At 47.9% G+C, this 19,009-nt stretch overlaps 2 protein-coding genes and 1 long non-coding RNA gene across 5 annotated transcripts in view; 2 read left to right on the top strand and 1 right to left on the bottom strand.

Annotated features, from left to right (window-relative positions):
• Window positions 1–90: 90 nt before the first annotated feature.
• Window positions 91–1,799, top strand: LOC115553290 (uncharacterized). Its single transcript, XR_003978417.1, has 4 exons — window positions 91–332; window positions 463–559; window positions 705–761; window positions 866–1,799. It is a non-coding gene; the product is annotated as an uncharacterized LOC115553290 (long non-coding RNA).
• Window positions 1,512–18,737, bottom strand: septin7b (septin 7b). Of its 3 annotated transcripts, XM_030369402.1 has the most exons (15): window positions 18,583–18,737; window positions 18,392–18,393; window positions 16,793–16,895; window positions 14,758–14,864; window positions 13,507–13,607; window positions 11,181–11,315; window positions 8,790–8,907; window positions 8,478–8,570; window positions 7,838–7,934; window positions 7,638–7,689; window positions 7,132–7,260; window positions 6,022–6,042; window positions 5,209–5,344; window positions 4,645–4,787; window positions 1,512–3,006 (listed from the first exon to the last, which is right to left on the bottom strand). In XM_030369402.1, exons 1-15 carry the CDS (start codon window positions 18,584–18,586, stop codon window positions 2,967–2,969), a joined length of 1,281 nt encoding a protein of 426 aa, XP_030225262.1. In that variant the 5' UTR covers window positions 18,587–18,737; the 3' UTR covers window positions 1,512–2,966. The 3 variants fall into 3 exon arrangements, with proteins under 3 accessions (XP_030225262.1, XP_030225264.1, XP_030225265.1); XM_030369404.1 differs by lacking the exon at window positions 6,022–6,042; XM_030369405.1 differs by lacking the exons at window positions 18,392–18,393; window positions 18,583–18,737 and adding an exon at window positions 17,084–17,102.
• The window catches only part of nek10 (NIMA-related kinase 10), a 21,206-nt gene continuing 19,899 nt past the window's right edge, over window positions 17,703–19,009 (top strand). Inside the window, exon 1 of the mRNA XM_030369433.1 lies at window positions 17,703–17,811. The gene's annotated coding sequence lies outside the window, so the exon portion shown is untranslated. The remainder of the gene's footprint in view (window positions 17,812–19,009) is intronic.

Here is a 19,009-nt window from a genome sequence, read left to right as displayed (position 1 = left end):
CGGCAACCTTCAGCGCAATGATGTGGGGGAAAGTTGTTCACCACTATCACTTGACTCAGTACACATCTTCATATATTATGATAATCAGATCGAGCGGTGCGTAAATGCACACCGCGCGTAAGGGCGCGTACCGCCCCCTTGGTCGCTCCTTTAAATTCAGGCATAATCCGGTAATGGACTGATAATAGTTTATGATAAACGATTCTGAGTTCATTCTGCTTGCTTTGTCATTCAAGATGAGGATAATTCAGGTTTCGCTCCTTCTCGCTTTTCTTTTGACTACCGTCGTTTCTCAAGACGATCCGGACGAGAGTTGGTCGATCGGTAGACAGGTGAGTTTAACAAACCTGTACTTTCTTCTTATTAAGAACACGGGTTCACCGACGCTATGGTATCTATAGAGGAATCCTCTATTTGCCATGGGAATCTAAAATAAGTTTTCCTTCCACTCTTTGACCAAAGCACAGATGGCCCCGTTGGGAATCCAATGCAGAAGTCCTGAGGAGCCGAAAGCGACGGCCAAGGAAACATCGATACATGCCCAGAAACAGAGCTTCTGGTACACTGCTTCCCCATTAAACGTCCAATACAGACTACTCTTAAAATACAAGAGACAGTCCCTCACACTTTCGGAAGCAGTGAGCCAAACAGCCAATAATTAATGTTTGCTTCATTGATGTTCATGTGGATCTTCTTACCCCCAGAACAGAAATCCCAAAACTTCATCGGACTGATGGGAAAACGGAGTTTTGAAGAAGAAGGTAGGTTGTGAAGACATTATTTTACTGTGTAAAATCATACGTCAGGTTAGGCGTAGGCCTACTATATTATGTCTGGTGTTTAAAGGACAACTTCTACCCTGCAGGGATCCGGAGCAACGTCTACAAGAAGATAAAACTCCCGTACTTTTTGGACATATTATTGCTGCAATAAATGTGTATAGGGGGTGTTTCATATTGTGTCATATTCAGTGGAGAAACTCTAGACTGGGGGGCAGGTTGGAAACAGTTGTATATGTACCAGTTCACGTCAGGGATTCATTTCCCGGCATCATTTTTGTAATAAGCGGGATGTATGGCTATGTTTGTTCATCTGTTGCTCATCTGTTCTTACAGGTTGGAATAAATTATGATATAGCATCGCAGTCGCAACCCTAAGGGACATTGTTTTTTATTTCGTTTTGGCCTTATTGATTGTAACTAATTGTAATAATACAAGATATTTCTGAACTTCAAATAACATTCAAGAGGTATTCTAAGTCTGTGTTTCATCCTTTGAAAAATAATATTTATAAATAATTTTGAACACACATTTATTCTAGAGGCCACATCTTTTGGAGTTCTTCTGAGCGCTTTACTGCGGAACATTAAAGCCCATGGGAAACCTTGCAGCTATACTGCGCTCAGGCGCCATCTAGTGTCCACCATTAATAACACAAAACGAGCGTTTGTAAAATGGACATGATCCATCAAATCTCAATGACATAAACTCTACAATAAAGCGAAAACAAATCCATATTATCACAGGTTTATTAAGTGACTTTGTACATTACAAATGAAAAATAAAATTAAAAATACAGAGATAAGAGTACATAGCCCAAGAATCTTCGATGTCGACTTCTCCATTTCCCACCAACATTATTTCCACTGTTACTGAAATAATCTTTCCCTGCCCTGGCGGACCATTTATCAGATGTCTTCCGATAAACGGTTCAACCAGAGGGCTTGCTGTTCTCGCGTCGATGAGAAATGATCCACACATACAAAATAATCATGGATCACTTCGGCTGGCTCGGTAAATATAAAAAAATAAAAATAAACTGAAATATATAACACTCATCAAGTTATACACGGTGGTCCGAGGCTAATGGCGATAGCTAAACACAGAAGTCAACGTTCGGGGCATGGGGAGGCGGAGCCGTTTGGTTTGTTATTGCTGGAAAAAAGTCCAAGGTGCGTGTTATCCAAGCGCTAGTATTTGCGGGACGTGGGTCGCCGGTGCCTCCCTGACTTTGCGACGAGAGACGACGGTATTCCCGTGACGTTAGACGGTATTCCCGCTCAAGCACAATGGGATTCCCATTCACGCTCGAAGGGAATCCCGTTCATGCTCGACGGGAATCCCGTGCACGCTCGACGGGAATCCCGTTCACGCTTGACGGCAATCCCGTTCACGCTGGGCGGCAATCCCGTTCACACTCGACGGGAATCCCGTTCAAGCTCGACGGGAATCCCGCAACTCGCTGGTCTGGTTTTTTTGGTTTCTTTACGTTTTCTACTTCGATACTTCACACGGGGGGAGCAGAGCTACCGTGTTAATTTACTTCACACTCGTGACCTGTGAACCAATACAATTCTACCTGTTTGATTGTACAACTGTTAGACACACGCGTGTGTGTGGCCATGTGTTGGTGGGGGTGACTATGAAACTCCTTACAACTCTATAAGGGAGTTGTCCAACCGCAACCTGGCAGGGGGGCGGGGGTAACTGATAGCGATGGGAGAGCGGGGCATAGGGACTGTATTCATCATAACAATAATAACAACAACAATAATAATAATTATAATAATAATGGGTTTGGCCTTTCTAAAGATGGTGTTATTTAGTCGTTCTTCTGTTATTCGGCCCCGTAAAAGGTCAACACGTTGGCTGAGACCCACGGTGGCCTAGCATTGAGGGGTGGGGGGCGGGATGGGGGCGCTCTGGTTGCAGTTCACACAACAGGACATGCAGAGCCCCACCCGAACACCTGCTCTTCACCCACTGTACCGCCCTCTGGTGGCCGCGAGGGGAAGCACAGTCCCACAGGTGGTGATGGTTGGGTGGGCGAGAAAGAGGGGGGGGGGGCGAGAGGGAGGGAGAAAGCTGGAGAGGGTAGTGCCGCAGACCGTTGGGTGTCCTGACCGGAAATGTTGGCAAACGCCCCGACACCTGGGAGGGGGGTTGCACCGTCGCACTGTCCTTGTTTAAAAGATCTTGCCTTTCTTTTTGTTTTTCTCCAAGGTTCTGTGTGAGAGAGAGAGAGAGAGAGAGAGAGAGAGAGAGAGAGAGAGAGAGAGAGAGAGAGAGAGAGAGAGAGAGAGAGAGAGAGAGAGAGAGAGAGAGAGAGAGAGAGAGAGAGAGAGAGAGAGAGAGAGAAATCAGTTGTGCAGCTGAAGTCCTCTAAGCAGTCCCTACTCCACCGTAGAAAGCAGTGTCAAATAACCTTTAATGAGATTTGTGAATGTGTGAAGCAATCTGCAAATCTGTTTTCAGAAATTCATAAAACATACATCGGTAAATGTGTAAAAATAATCGTAAATGTGTACATAGATCTCAATGGCTTATCAGTATCTTCTAGGGCTTTGACTTTTTCCCAAAAATCATGTTTGAAGTTTGTTTGTTTATAAATATTTAACTGATATACTTCTACATAAGCCTTCTAGACCAATAAGATCCTCTGAGACCAATCTGTTAATTATCCCCAGAGTAAACACGAAACATTGGAAAGCAGGATTTAGTTACTATGCAACAAATAGCTGGAATAAACTCCCAGAGGATTTAAGACTTGCCCCAACTCCGAGCATCATTTCTTTGCATATGTTTTCTTTTACTTATCTATTATTTTATTTTATTGTATGAAAATGTTTATATGTGAAGCACTTTGAGTCTGCCTTGTGTATTGGAAAGTGCTATATAAATAAAGTTGCCTTGCCTTGCCTAATATTAATATTCAAATATTTATTAATAATATTTTGACTATTAAATGCCTTCAGTAAGACCTGGATTTGGCTTCGCGAGGTTTGTTTACCGGCGTTGCTATGGTTACGGGCCTTGCGCGTTCCAACGGTTTATTAGGTTTCTAATAAATCGCTGTCTAATCAATACTTCATTCACTGCCTCTTCCGTGGTCATTGCAATATTATGAATGGACTGCGTCGGGTTCTCCGAGGTCCCTCCCTCTTGGCCTGCCCATAACAGGTTTCAATATTAAGGGCTGCCTAATATTCCTTCGAATTTTGTTCGAAGGAATTATCTTCTAATTATATTCGAATAACGAAGTTCAGAGTCAAAGCCCTAGTATCTTCCAGCAAGTAATTTGCTGGAAGAGCTGGAATTACAGGCAGGTCATCAGCTACAACTCAATATGCCTGTGTGTGGTGATATATCTATGCCTTCACAGCAATGCCGCCTTCATACCAGCAGCCGGCAGTAGAGCCCTGTGATTTTAAGACAATGCTGAGCTGGTCTGCGGCGGCAGTTGTGTCAAAGCAAGGAAGACTACTTCATGTTGCCAGAGGGGTCATGTGAAAGTATCCTTCCAGAGGCTGGATTAAGATACGTTAAGGGAAATTATCGTTCGTACTGTACGTGATTTCATAAAACGCGTAGGCCGGTTATTGGGATGGAAAATAGTTTGACCTTGCCTACAAATCGAGCCGCGTCGTTTAAAAAAAAAAAGAAGGGATTTCTGACATGTTTATACGAAGCGTGGAAGGCGTCAAGTCCTTCTGTTCCCACACAAACAAAACAGTTGCAGCATTGAAAACAAATGCTTATCTGAATCAGTAAGGGCGCAAGTCGCAGCCTGTCGTCTGGCGTCGACCGGGAGCTCGTGCGTCAGAGCCATCGACCAGCGCGATCGTATCTCGCGCCTGCTCTTACCTGGACGCGTCTAGTTTCTGCTGCTCCAGTCTCTGCTGCGTCTCCCAGTTGGCCCGCTCGTCCTCAAACAGACGCCGCTTCTCCTCCAGCTCCTTGTGCTGGGCCTCCAGGTTCCTCTTCATCTGCTCGTGACGCCGCTGGAGCTGCAGGGAGGAGGAGGAGGGGGGGAGAGAGAAAGGTGCCAGGAGGGGAGCAAAGGGGAGAGAGGATTCGTGGGAAAGAGAGCAGAGGGGGAGTAGTGAAGGGAGGAAGAGGAAGAGCAGGAGAGGGAAGAGGAGTAGCATTGAGAAACAGTTCTTCTGGGGAGATGACTGGCTTTTAATTGGCCAATAGAGAAGATGAGTGCAAGTACTTCTGTCCACAGTCGGAATAAGTTAAATTGTATCCCTTATCCAATCTAATGGGAGCCTTCTGTGAAACATCTACATTTCCTCGATCCAATTTGCATATGGATGTGTGTGTGTGTGACTGCATTGGTGCGAGTGTGTACAGATGCGACTGCGTCGGTGGGTGCGTGTGGTTGATTGCGTTGGTGTGCGTGCGGGTATTTCAGCCGCCCGTTACCTCTGCCTCGGAGTCCTTGAGCTTCTGCACCTTCTCCTTGACCTTCATCTCAAACACCTGCTCCATCTCCATCTCCATCTTCTTCATCTTGGAGACGTGCTCCCGCCTCTCCTCCTCCATCTGGGCCAGGGGGCTTCTGCACGCGCACACACACGCACACACACACACACTGTCAGGAGCCGTTCTTCAGCGACGTCATGGCAACCTCCTCACCAGGTGAGCGCCTAGGTTACGAGCCGAGACGGCAGGTCCTCTGGTCCCCGATGTCAGAGGGAGGTGGGTGGAGAGGAGGAGACAGGGGGGAGGGACATGGGAGACAAGGGCCAATCGGCTGTGAGGCGAGGAACCCAACTAGCCAGTCAAAGAGTGGGAGGGCGACCAATAGAGGACATGTTAGTGGTGGTCTGGGCGTCGGTGTTAGGTATGAACAGAGGGTCACCCGTCACAGATGTCTAAAGTATTATTATATATATTTTTTTTTTTTCAAAATGAAGCCATTACATTCCCCGCTTTTAAAATCATAATCCGAACAGACTAAGAAACCAAATCCACCAGAATTCCCCCAGCATTGGTTTGCACGTGATTTGCATTGTGCTGTAGGTTGATGCCAGCCTTGGAAAAAGGTGGTCCAACAAGCAAGGTGGGGGTGGGGTACGGAAGGGGGGGGGGGGGGAAGAGAGAGAGAGAGAGAGAGAGAGAGAGAAGGGGTCTGACCCGGGAGAGAGGAGCAGGGAAGGGATGGAGAGAGAGAGGGGGGGAGGAAGTCAGATAGAAGTGCTTTAGGTACAGCAAAACAACAAAAAGACCACTTACATTCCTTCACCTGTGTCACGTCTAAAAACAGAACACATAGACACACACACAGAACACACAGAGTGCGCAGTGAGCAGACCAAGCGGCACAAACAGAGCCCAGCAAAACCACGACTGTACCGACGCTTCTGTTCTAGCTATAAAGCTAGGTTAGCCCTGCTGTAGGGATGCTAGGTTAGCCCTGCTGTAGGGAGGCTAGGTTAGCCCTGCTGTATGGAGGCTAGGTTAGCCCTGCTGTAGGGAGGCTAGGTTAGCCCTGCTGTAGGGAGGCTAGGTTAGCCCTGCTGTAGGGAGGCTAGGTTAGCCCTGCTGTAGGGAGGCTAGGTTAGCCCTGCTGTAGGGAGGCTAGGTTAGCCCTGCTGTAGGGAGGCTAGGTTAGCCCTGCTGTATGGAGGCTAGGATAGCCCTGCTGTAGGGAGGCTAGGTTAGCCCTGCTGTAGGGAGGCTAGGTTAGCCCTGCTGTAGGGAGGCTAGGTTAGCCCTGCTGTAGGGAGGCTAGGTTAGCCCTGCTGTAGGGAGGCTAGGTTAGCCCTGCTGTAGGGAGGCTAGGTTAGCCCTGCTGTAGGGAGGCTAGGTTAGCCCTGCTGTAGGGAGGCTAGGTTAGCCCTGCTGTAGGGGAGCTAGGTTAGCCCTGCGGTAGGGAGGCTAGGTTAGCCCTGCTGTAGGGAGGCTAGGTTAGCCCTGCTGTAGGGAGGCTAGGTTAGCCCTGCTGTAGGGAGGCTAGGTTAGCCCTGCTGTAGGGAGGCTACGTTAGCCCTGCTGTAGGGAGGCTACGTTAGCCCTGCTGTAGGGAGGCTAGGTTAGCCTAAAGCTAAAGAGGATTTGAACTGCCAAATACCACAAAGAGACAGCGTTAGAAACCAATTAGGCAGGGGGGGGCCATACTAATCCTTTAGATCGGGGCAGGGGGGCCCTTAGATAGAGGCAGGGGGCCCCTACTGCTCTAGATCGAGTCAGGGGGGCCCTCATACTCTAGCTTCGAGGCAGGGGGCCCCTACGAATCCTTTAGATCGAGTAAGAGGGCCCCTACTCTAAATCGAGGCGGGGGGGGGGCCCTCCTCTAGATCCTCCAGATGGAGCCAGGGGGCCCCTACTCTAGGCCAGGACTTACTTGGTGGAGTTCTGACCCTTGGTTCTGTTGTTGTCGACGCCGTTGTACGTGACGGCAGCCAGCTTCCTGCTGCGGTAGTTCTCATAGTGCACGTTGTTGGTGACGTCCTTCAGGTCCTGCATATGGGTCCTTGGGGCAGAGACGCACAATCCTTAGCTACACAGGCCAACACACAACAAACCAAAAACGCACACATCTTAACTTCAAATGTACCTCTAATCTTCAGACACAGACATCTCTTCACTAATCTCGAAGACATCCTCAAAATCTTAAAGCAAACTCAGATTTTAATCCAAAATACAACCATAATCTACAAATACGGGACGACACCGGATATGGTTTCCTGCTCTGAAACGTGGGGGGAGATTGCGAAAGCGGTCGTTCCAACGGAAACGATGAGTCAAGATTGAGATCTGAGGCAAATTCCCGAAGCTAGAGATGAAACATGACACACTTGCATCCTGGTTTCACAACAGCACTAAGAGGAGTGCACTGCATTCCGTTACCTGATGAGCATGTCTCTGAGGATGGTGAAGTCACAGTGGTCGCCGTTCTCCACTGGGGGGGGGGGGGGGGGAGAAGAGGGAAGCACAAAGAAGGACATTTTGAGCCTCAGCGAGCGCCACCTCTACGGCCCGTCTGGGCTCCTAGGCTGGGGCCCAGGTCAGGGGCGACCAGGATGAGACGTCGCTGCGGGGCCCCTTACCTTCCGCTACCCCCCAGGGGTACTGCCTCCCTCGGGCCCGCTTGCCGTTCACCTCGATGATGGTGTTGCTGCCGACCACAGCCAGGGGCAGCTTGTCCTGTGACACAGACGACAGCGTTGGCACAGAGCGCCGGTGACTGGGGCGACGCAAGGGGCCTTTATCCACAAATGGTGAATGGCTTTTCTGAACAGTGGCCTCCTCAAAGCGCTTTACAAAAATCACCTAACACTCATCATTCATGCACACATTCACACACCGACGGCGGTGTCAAACCACGCAGGGCAACAGCCAGCTCGTCGGGAGCAGTAAAGGTGAGGCGTCTTGCTCATGGACACCTCGAAACTCAGCTAGGAGGAGCCGGGGATCGAACTATTAGCCTTCCGGTTACCAGCCAACCCGCTCTACCTTCTGAGCCACATGCCGCCCCCGCAAAGCGTCCATCTCGGTTTCTAAAGGCTAGCCGGCTGTGGGAACTTGAATGCAGGATTCCGCTTTCAGTTCCACCACCCAGTTAGTGTTTAGAACCAAGATGTGCACTAGGTGAGTAAGGCTCGAAGGAACTGGACTAAGCTTTACGATGAAGGTTAGATTAAGAAATGCTTTTATACATTTATTAAAGAATAATTAATAAATAATAACCTTGATCTTTTTCACAAGTCTGTTCTCCTCTTCCTCGTCCGACTCGGGGAACTCGTAGATCTTGATTTTGTGCTCTTGGATTTCCCTCATGATCTGAGAAGGGGAGAAGAAGTAGAGTCGCTCATCTGCATAAGAACAGCGGCAGGTCTGTGGGGAAGCCATTTGTTCCCATGGCAACGGAAGTCGTTAGTGGGAGTTCCCTTAAGAGTTGAGGCCGAGTGTGTCACAGTTGTATACATTCTAGTTGCAACTCGAAAGACTGTGTATGACCATGTGCACGAGTCAGTGAGTTTGGTCGCGAGGAAGTGTTACCTGTTTCTTGAACTGTTGGCACTCTTCAGGCGTGAGCGTGTCTGCTTTTGCGATCAGCGGGATGACGTTGACCTTCTCGTGCAACCGCTTCATGAACTCGATGTCCAGAGGCTTCAGCCTGCGACGGGTAACAAGACATTTACATTTAGGTCATTTAGTAGACGCTTTTTAAACAAAGCGACTTACATTTGTCAGAGGAAAGAGAAACAACAATATATCAATTTCGGTACGGTAAGGATGTTCATAGAGCCACGTGCCGGGCACCAATAATCGCTAGGTTAACCCATTCACCGTACACAACAAAGACAGCAAGGATAAGATGCTACACAATTCATAATCAAATGTTTAAATGCAAGGTACAACATAAAATAAGTGCGCACATTAAGTGCCAGGACATATAACGATGCGATGACGTAAAGCCACGACGTAACCACCGTTTTGTCCCACTTTTGAGGCAATGACGCAGGATATTGTGGGACAGGGTTGTTTTAACTATCACCCTGTGTGCAAGTGTTTTCATAAATAGACAGGTATGCATTATAAAACCGGGAACATACTACTTTAATCCTACAAGTCGAGCGACTCCACGCGAGAACGTCAGCTCAGAAACAGCATTTATTGTTTGGTTTTGCCTCGAGGGTGAGTCTACGCTCGCATAAAAAGGTCAATTGAGGAGTGGGTTATAATTACAACGCGTGTGTTCCCGACTGGAGACGACAACACTAGAAAAGCTTACGCAAGACTCCTTCACACAGCCAGCCTTGCACTCACACTAAACCTCCTACAGCTCTACCAAGACAGATGACAACCGCAGAGATGACCAGCGGGTCGCAGCACACACGGTGACATAGCATTGAGTTTTTCAGATTATTGGCGAGTGTCTACATTCTGCTAAATATAGCAGCTTCCTGTCCACACAGAGCTGCTTAGAACTCCTTGGCAGGAGCACAAAAACGCTACAAAACCAGGAATGCTTTCTACAGAAACTCGCACTTCAGACTCTGCATTCTGCAAAGCCCGAGAGATCGCAGCAGCGCTTAACCAGACGGGTTGAGATACCGGAGAGAAAGCCAACATTATATCGCCAGTTTAGTGCGAGGAATGCAACGTAAACACGATCCCGTTTTCCTTGTGATTCGCTCGGTTCGGAAAACACAACCACACTGGTCTCCCACTGAGGCTGCGGGCGGTGGGCGTTTGAGGGCGGAGGCGGTGGGTTTGTGGGAGGGCGGGGGTGTTGGTACTGGCGCATTGAGGACACGTCAGGACTTTTGACCCAGCTCTCATGGCCCCCTCCGTGGGTTCCCACCGCGCAGAGTTAGCGCTGTTGATGTTAGCGCTGGAGTCTTCAGGGCTAAACACAAACAGCCGAGTACAGCTGGGACCCGGGCCCCCCCCGGGGCCCCCCCAGGGGTCGCCCCGCTCCAGCCTGAGAGCAGTCAGCGGCTCTGCTGTGGGAACGCGCTGCGAAGCTGAAGAGTGGCCGTGTCTATGAATTTGAATGCGTGCAAATAAGGTGCGTCCTTGTTTGGGTGAGCGTATGTTGCCGCGTGGGAACGAGAGGTAGGTGTGTGTGTGTGTGTGTGTGTGTGTGTGTGTGTGTGTGTGTGTGTGTGTGTGTGTGTGTGTGTGTGTGTGTGTGTGTGTGTGTGTGTGTGTGTGCGTGTGTGTACAATGTGTTCAAGGCTTGACTTGTACAAACAACACATTTACGAGGATGAACAGATTGGACCCAAGGCCAGAGGAGGAGATGGAGGACAGAGAAAGAGGACAGAGATAACAAAGGAGGAGGAGAGAGAGGCTTATCTAGTGCTCACTATGTACCCTGGACACCAGGAGGGAGGGATAGGTGCATTTGCATCCGCGCTAATTGAGAGGTTCCACACAGAACACACAATCCATCCAAACAGACCATGCCAAGGAACAACCACAAAAGCCCTGCAACCAAACAGACACTCTCTCTCTCTCTCTCTCTCTCTCTCTCTCTCTCTCTCTCTCTCTCTCTCTCTCTCTCTCTCTCTCTCTCTCTCTCTCTCTCTCTCTCTCTCTCTCTCTCTCTCTCTCTCTCTCTCTCTCTCTCTCTCTCTCTCTCTCTCTCTCATTCCCTCCTTTTCCCCCCCTTCCCTCTCTCTCCCTCCCTCCCTCCCTCCCTCCCTCGCTCTCTCTCTCTCTCTCTCTCTCTCTCATTCCCTCCCCCCCCCCCCTTCCCTCTCTCCCTCCCTCCCCCCCTCTCCCTCATTCCCTCCTCTTCCCTCTCTCCCACCCTCTCTCCCGCCCTCTAAAGCACTGGGATGCGTTAAATCATGCTCCTCAATGCCCATTAGTACCGCAAGCCCCCCCCCCCCCCCCCCCCCAATCAGAATCTCTGTGGCTTCAGGCCCCTGGTCTTACCCGTGGCCCGAGGGGGCGATGAAGTACAGGCAGCTGTGGATGCGGCTGTCGGGCATCTGACGTCGGTTGACCCGCGACTCCGAGTTCAGGTAGTCCTCGAACTTGCTGTCGATGTGGTCGATGACGGGTTGCCAGCTGGGTGAGGGGGAGGAGAGGGGAAACAGAACCAAGATGGCGGCCGCTTTTACCGTTATTTACACAAGGTTAATCTCAAATAGAGATGCACAGATAAAATGTTTTCCTTCCTGATCTCGATTCGATTAACGAATGCAGCATAACGCAGTAGTGTTTGTGATGTTCTCGGATCAGTGCGTAGACGCTTTGATGCCCGATCGGAGGGATTTCCAGGATTTTATCAGTATCGGTACAACTCTAATCTCAATGAGGCCAAGCGCCTAGAGACCTGGGGTCTCATTTATAACCGTTGCGTACGCACAAAATGGGGCTGAAATTGGCGTACGTGACTTTCCACGCCAAGGTTGTGATCTATAAAAAACCAACTTGACGGGAAAATGTGCGCAGCCCTAAGCAAACTCTGACCCATGCGTACGCATGGTTTGGAGGAAAAGGAGAATTGGCGACACAGATGGTGTGGTGGTGAACTGAAGTCAGACCGAAGAATTGTAGAGTGAGAAGAACGATTATGTTTTATCATCGCCCTTCATAAATTTAATTTCAACCCGTATCATGCGTTAAATCCTTATTAGAATAAGTTAAGTCTACTGCGTTATTTCTCAGTTATTACTCCAGAAACATCTCCTTAGAATACAAATAAAATAAAATTCTCTATATTTAATCCCGTCACTCCATACTGTCCACTGACGACGCGACTGCATGGAATAAAGCATCTGTCCAACATGTGTCAATAACATAATATTTTTATGTGACACTGTAAACACAGAATCAAATGTCAATTAAATCCCAAGTGTGGAAAACCAAGCCACACTCCTCATCACAAACGTTGTCCGTTACTCTTGATGCTTTTCATGAAAAATCACGCATTAAAAAGGGGTTATGTTCAAGAACATTTTACGTGGGTGATTACAAACTGATTATCCAAGGTGTTCTCGGTCAGTCTTATTACCATAACCCTATAAATACAGAGGTGAGCGCCGTGGTATTGCACCATATGGCACTTCTGGCGGACCATGCAAATGGCAGGATTCGGAGGGAGAGGGTATTTAGGGACCATAACACTAGGCTACATAAAAATATGTGACTCTATGTCAGACCACTTCTTTTTTAATTCTGGGACTGTGCGCTCCGTGCTACCGACCGAGTTCACTGCTGCAGCAACATGTTGCCACTCACTCTGCTTTTTGTTGTTGGCGATCCCAATCCCGTGACCGCCGAACAAAACTACCTTTCGGGCCTCCATCTCACCCACAAGTGTCTCCACTTCAACCTCCGTGAAATTTCGCTTTTTTGCTTTTCTCAGTAGGCCTACTTCTGCCATTGTTTCCGACAAGACATAATACTTGCATCTGAGTCTGTTTTATATGCAGATCGAATTCATGAGGTCATTTGCATTGACCATTTATGGTTAAAAAGGGGCTTGTACAGGGCGGAACGTGAAGCTGATTCAGCTGCGCACACTTGTAGGCACTCTGTGATTTATAAAGCAAAGATTGCGTACGGTGTGCGTACGCAGGGTTTTATAAATCTGAATATTTTTTGGCGCACGCAAAACTTGGCTTTTGGGCGTACGTACACTTTTAGTAGCGATCCCACGCAGTTTTATAAATGAGACCCCTGGACTACAGCAACTGGTATGGGCCTGTGATTAACAGAGGACACCACTATAGGCTAAGCGAATTATCAGAACCAGTCTGTATGTTGTAGGGATGCACCGAAATGAAAATTCTTTGCCGAAACCGAAACCGAATATACTGAAACAGTTGGCCGAAAGCCAAAACCGAATACCGAATGTGGCTTTCCCTGTTTTTCATTCATTTTGCTTTAATTTTTCACCATTGCTTAAATCAAACAATTAAATGTCCTTTATAAACTTTTTTGTCTTGCTTTTCAATAAAAAAATCAATTACAAATTTGATACAAAATATTTATTTAATACTGAACGTTTTCTAAAATTCCAGCAGACCTTATAGCAAGATATATATTTGTTTTATTATTATTTTATTAATCAAAAATAAAAATGTTTGGTGTATTTTTTTCGGCCTTTTTACTCCTTCAGCCTTTTTACACACTATTCGGCTTCCTTCGGTGGCCGAATATTCGGTGCATCCCTAGTATGTTGTGTCGTCTACATTTTGCTACGCAGAAAGGCGTATAGAGGAGGGGATCCAAAATGGAGCCCTTCTCCTACCAGTTGCTGTTGTCGACGGCGTCTCCGAAGCCAGGGGTGTCGACTATCGTCAGAAGGAGCTGGACGCCTCCTTCCTTCACTAACACCTTGGACTGCTCCACCTAGGGCCGAGAGGAGAGAGCAGAGGGAGATGAGGTCAACCGAGAGGTCTGAGAGCCTGTCTCACATCCATAGGAAATTTGTGCAACACTAAATATCTTCCCAAACGACATTGTTTTCTGATCAACCATTGACCATTTAATCATCAACACATTGTGTACTTTACAAACATAGTAAACAGTAAAAGAAATGTAACTATTTTTCCTTTACCTACAAAGTAAAGGTGACCTACAAAGTAAAAAGTTCACAGTGCAAAGATTATGGCACCAAAGAAAACGCTTGACTAATAGTGATGGTTTGCTTTGGTGCACCCACCCCCCCCAAACTAATCAGTGTCCTTGTTTGGCCCATGAGATTGACTCTTGCCGTGATATTGTACAGGAATCGTAAAGCGTGTAGTGGCACGCCACACCGTGCCATTAGCTAGCTATGCTGAGGAGCTGGAAAAACACACACAACACGCGAGCGCTCAGACACATCAAAGTGTGTCTCCTCAAACCCTTCACCCTCGTGTTGCCTAATTACGTCGGGAAGCGCGGAAACATCTGACTTTTACGACCTGTTGTTCAGAATCGACGTGTTGATGGTTTTACGGCCAAATAGGAAAACGAGGAAATCAGGTTCACAAAAGGTCAGGAAACTAATAAAAACATCCACTAAAAAAATACAATAATTTCCCCAGATCCTATTTACCTCACATCAAACAATGTACCCTATAGCTTGCATGTCAGATGATAACCACTCCTCCCGACATAAAAGGGCATGGAAGTAATTACACGTTGATATAATTGACTCAGTTAATGGTTCAGAGTAGAGTAGAAAGGGTCTGAACCGGTAATACTGCTGCCATTCATCCTCGTACGTGGGTCTATGTAAAGCCCTGACTGCATCACACAAAAAAAACCATCAGGTTTAAACTCCTCAGTGGCACCGAGGTGATGAATCAATCTGCTATGCTCAGTCCTGGGAAACAAATACAGATAATACCACATTTAAACCAAGAGCCAACTACCTGATGCTGCAGCACAGTAGGGCCTAGCCTTACGGTACACTCTCCGTGGTGAAGCTACTCTGCCCATGGGTATTGGGGTAGAGGGTGGGTATGGCTGGGGGGGAGGTCGGTATTGGGGTAGGGGTGTGAGCTCGCCGTACCTGTACAGTCTTTTTTATCCGGTGGGAGGGTCCAGGGTACTCTGATGAATACAGGTCTGTTAGGAAGAGAGAGTTGATCAACGTGGACTTCCCCAGACCCGACTCCCCTGTGGAAGAGAAACACAAAGACAGATTGTGATTAAAAACACAATCTTTGTGTGTTGTTGTTGTTGTTGTTGTTTTTTCCCTTGAGATGAATATCTAATTGTCAAGGGGCAGCTGGACAAGATGGCACATCAGTAAACCACAATACAAGGTTACGGAATTATACAATGCAGCATGTTAAAACGGACATGGAACCATTGAGGAAAAAGAGCACGACCACATAACCAAGGGACCACAGAAACATACTACAAAATCCAGCTTAGGAATCAACGGCAATCTAACCCTTTTCTTTTTAATCAGAGCTGCGACCTCTACCAGGGTGACTAAACCAGTAAGCTGTGCTGTGTTCCGGGGGTTAGTCCATGACCGGGGCGCTAAACAGGAGAAAGCTGCTCTACCGAGTCCCAGCCAATCCTGGGTGCCAGGCAGAGCAGCCATCCAGTGGAGCCGAGCCAAGAATGCCAGTGGGCGATCCAAAAGGGCACCAGATAAGGACATCAATCAAATGTCAAGCTGTGGAACTCGGAGCTGGTGAGGGCGTGGCCGTCCATACAAGGCGACCGGACAACAGAGGGCTAAACACACAAGTGATAGAGAAACAAAATGTCTTATGGTCTGGGAGGCCTCTTCTAACCGGGCCATCCAGTGTTGCCAGATTGGGTAGGAGAACTGGCAACACTGGTGCCATCCATTATGGTTCCTTGTTCCCAGCCCCTGATGAATAAAACAATAAGGCTGCTGGTATCTGCCGGCCTGGCATTTAGCCATGGGTCTGTGTTCTGCGAGCCACTGTTTACACTAGGGCTGTAATAGGGGGGGAGGGGGGGTACCCATAGGGGACAGATCTTCCCTTGTACAGGAAAAACATCTGCTTATTACACTATAACACAATGTGGATTGATGTTGTGCAGACCATCGCTCTCCTGGGTGACACTGGACAGGCCGCCGCTTCGCCACATGGCGTCCGTGGCAGAAGGAAATGGGTTGGTTCCCTACCCCTCTCTCTCTCTTCCTCATAGCGCAACATCACAGTGACGCATGGCAGCGTGGGGACATGTGGTCAAGCAGTTCCTCGGCGCCAGAGGAAGTGCGCGTCCCAGTGGGAGTCGTTCTGTGAAGCTGTGAGTAACAATCGAGGGATAGGTGGCCCAGAAGATCTATTTTTAAACACGGAGCGCTCCAGTACAATGTCTTTAAGACGAGGCCCGAAGCACTGCTTTTGGAGTCGTTAAGAACGACCTGCTAGTTCTGGTCTCCGTGGTAACCGTGCATGGTAGAGGGGACCTCTTTGGTCAGCCATGGCGTGTCCCCACCCAATGGTAGAAAGGTCCCTTTTTTTGGGTGAAGAGACGCATCACTGGATGACAGTGGAGCTGTGAGCTAGCCAGGCTTGGAGAGGGAACAGGCAGCAGAGAACTCCAAAGAGCTCGGAGGAGGGTGGGAGGGGGAGGGGGCTATTCTTAGCAGCCGGTTCTATGGGTCCCGCCACAGGAAATGGTTTTGACCCACGAAAACTTTTCCCCTCCAAACAGGGTCTGATAAGCAGAGGGGAGGTTCTTGGCCCCGACTTTGCACCGCCATATCCCAGCATTCCACAGGAATGCTTTTCCTTGCAATACGCCGAGCGGTGCCAAGTTAAATGTTTCTGTTCTGGTGGGAAGGGGTCGAGGGCTGTCGTGACAGAGAGATGATGAATGCAAAGAAAGGCTTCTGTGATATGGCCCCCCCCGGCCATCAGGGAGACTCTTGTGGTCTGTCCTGCGTTCTCTTTCTCGCAGAGAGAGAGTGTGAGCGAGAGAGATAGAGACAGCGACACTCTGCCCCGAATGACTTTGAACGTGACAAACCACGACCACACTCCAGTACTTTCACACAAACGGCAGCGGAATGCAAGCACATTGCAATGTTGGAGAAAAGCTTGTGTTCTTACCCACGACCATGAGAGTGAACTCAAAGCCCCTCTTGACAGACTTCCGGTACACTTGGTTTGGGAGGCTTGCAAAGCCCACATACCCCTCCAGATTCTTTTGTTGCTAGGACGAAAAAGAAAACAAATTAGACCACCATAAAGGGACATTGCAAATTATTAATATATTACCTATTTTAATAGAACCCCATCTTTCACTCAGCCAAAATCAATGACCCCTCCCCCCCACACCACCCACTGCCAACATAGCCCATGACAGCCAACCAATAGAAGAACACATCCAGCCATACTCACAGCTGATTGGTGTGTAGATCAATACGATGTGGTTCCAACAGAGATCCGCAGTGGGTCAGTATTCCCAGGATCAGAGAGGGAGGCAGAGACAGAAGGACAATGCAGTGAATTGTTTGAGCTGTTTTTCCAAGTTTACCAGCGTTCAGCATCGTTTTCTCCAGCCAGAAAAGGCTCGGTGCTAAATCACGTGCGCTCTGTTCTGGTGTAATGGCCCAGATAGTTGGCCAGTGCAATCTTCCAGTTCAATTGCTTTTTTCAGTGAGCCACCCAGTAACAACTATTCAGCATTTGGATTTGATGTACCCTGAGGCTTAGGAAGTATTTATGCCTCATATCTTAAACGAAATATTTGTTGACAACTTCGCAATGTCAACCTAGAGATAACTTAGAGATAACCCTGACATAACATGTCACACCAATCAGGTAAACAAAGTTACATTTCAACATCTTCCATGGTGCAGTGCACACATCATTTCATAGAACTGATCTGTGTTAATTTGTTCCCACATGAACCCTGTGACCACTTCCTCTGTTAATGGTTGCAGGTGGAAGCAGGTTAGCTCAGGGTTTTGCATTTGTATTTTTTTTTTAGAAAAGGCTCTTATCACTGACGTGCAGCTTTCATTGTTTTCAGCTGAAAGACATGCCGTGTACGTTGAGAGAATACAAAGGCCAGGAGCCCAGTGGGCTAAACAATGTCCATCGACAGGCACCGAGGCAAAGCTCAGGTACCGCATCCGTCCTCCATCCGATTAAACAGTAGAAGAGCAAATCTCTTCCGATAGTACGACCAAATAGGTGACCCATTGTCATCCCAATGACGCTTTCCGAGTTCAACTATTATTGAATACAAACTATTCACACACACACACACACACACACACACACACACACACACACACACACACACACTAAAGTTTGATCATCAACATTGTCTTATAACTTGAAATCGGTGTCAGGGTATAAGAGAATCAATCCAAACTGATGTTAGTCTTAATCCAGCCTAGTACACACACACACACACACACACACACACACACACACACACACACACACACACACACACACAGAATAGCGAGCGTCCGCAATCTCAGCCCAAATAGCATTAAGGTTAGCCATTTAATCCAGACTCTAAATACCCTAATTAACCGTAAAGCCAAATGAACCACCAAAAACCTCAACATTACTACAATCATAAGTATCCACGTAGATACGTTCGTATATACATCTGATCAAGGACTTTGTCTACTTCTATACCAAGCTATTCCAGCACAGGAAATGACACTCCCGTTAAAGTATGCGGCTAACAGCTAGCTAACCTGAGGCTACATTTAGCCAGCTAGCAACACAGCCGACTGCAGGGCGTTGGTTCCTCACACAACCCGCATAAACCCCAAGCCCCCCGGATATATCCGCTTATTAAAACACAATTTATCAGTAGGGATCATAACAACCCGGCTCTCGGAATATATGACAGCTTCTCGAAACAGCGCTCTCACCCATAACGTTGACGTTCCCCTGCCGCCTCAGAAACCGATCATTCACAGACCGACATTCCCTTTCTACTACAACATTTGCCTACGCAGTCTGCCTTGCGTAACTGCTCTTGCGTAGGCAGTGCTTACGCTGGGTAAGAAGCGCCCAAGCCAATGTGAATTGGAAAAAAAAAGGTAGAGCCGTTGTGTTCTCGCGATGGTACACGCGTTTCTGACCGTTTTGACGGGTTATTGCGAGAGTAATGTATATTGTTGAATAACATGGATGTGTGTGGTAATGGCTATTTAGTATGGTATTCATTCAGATAGTTACTTAGATATATGGATAGAGAGAGAGAGCGAGAGAGAGAGAGAGAGAGAGAGAGAGAGAGAGAGAGAGAGAGAGAGAGAGAGAGAGAGAGAGAGAGAGAGAGAGAGAGAGAGAGAGAGA

The sequence above is a fragment of the Gadus morhua genome, chromosome 11 (assembly GCF_902167405.1).
Source record: "Gadus morhua chromosome 11, gadMor3.0, whole genome shotgun sequence".
Taxonomy (NCBI): domain Eukaryota; kingdom Metazoa; phylum Chordata; class Actinopteri; order Gadiformes; family Gadidae; genus Gadus; species Gadus morhua.
Note: the sequence above shows the minus strand (reverse complement) of the source record. Positions and strands in the feature narration are given on the sequence as shown.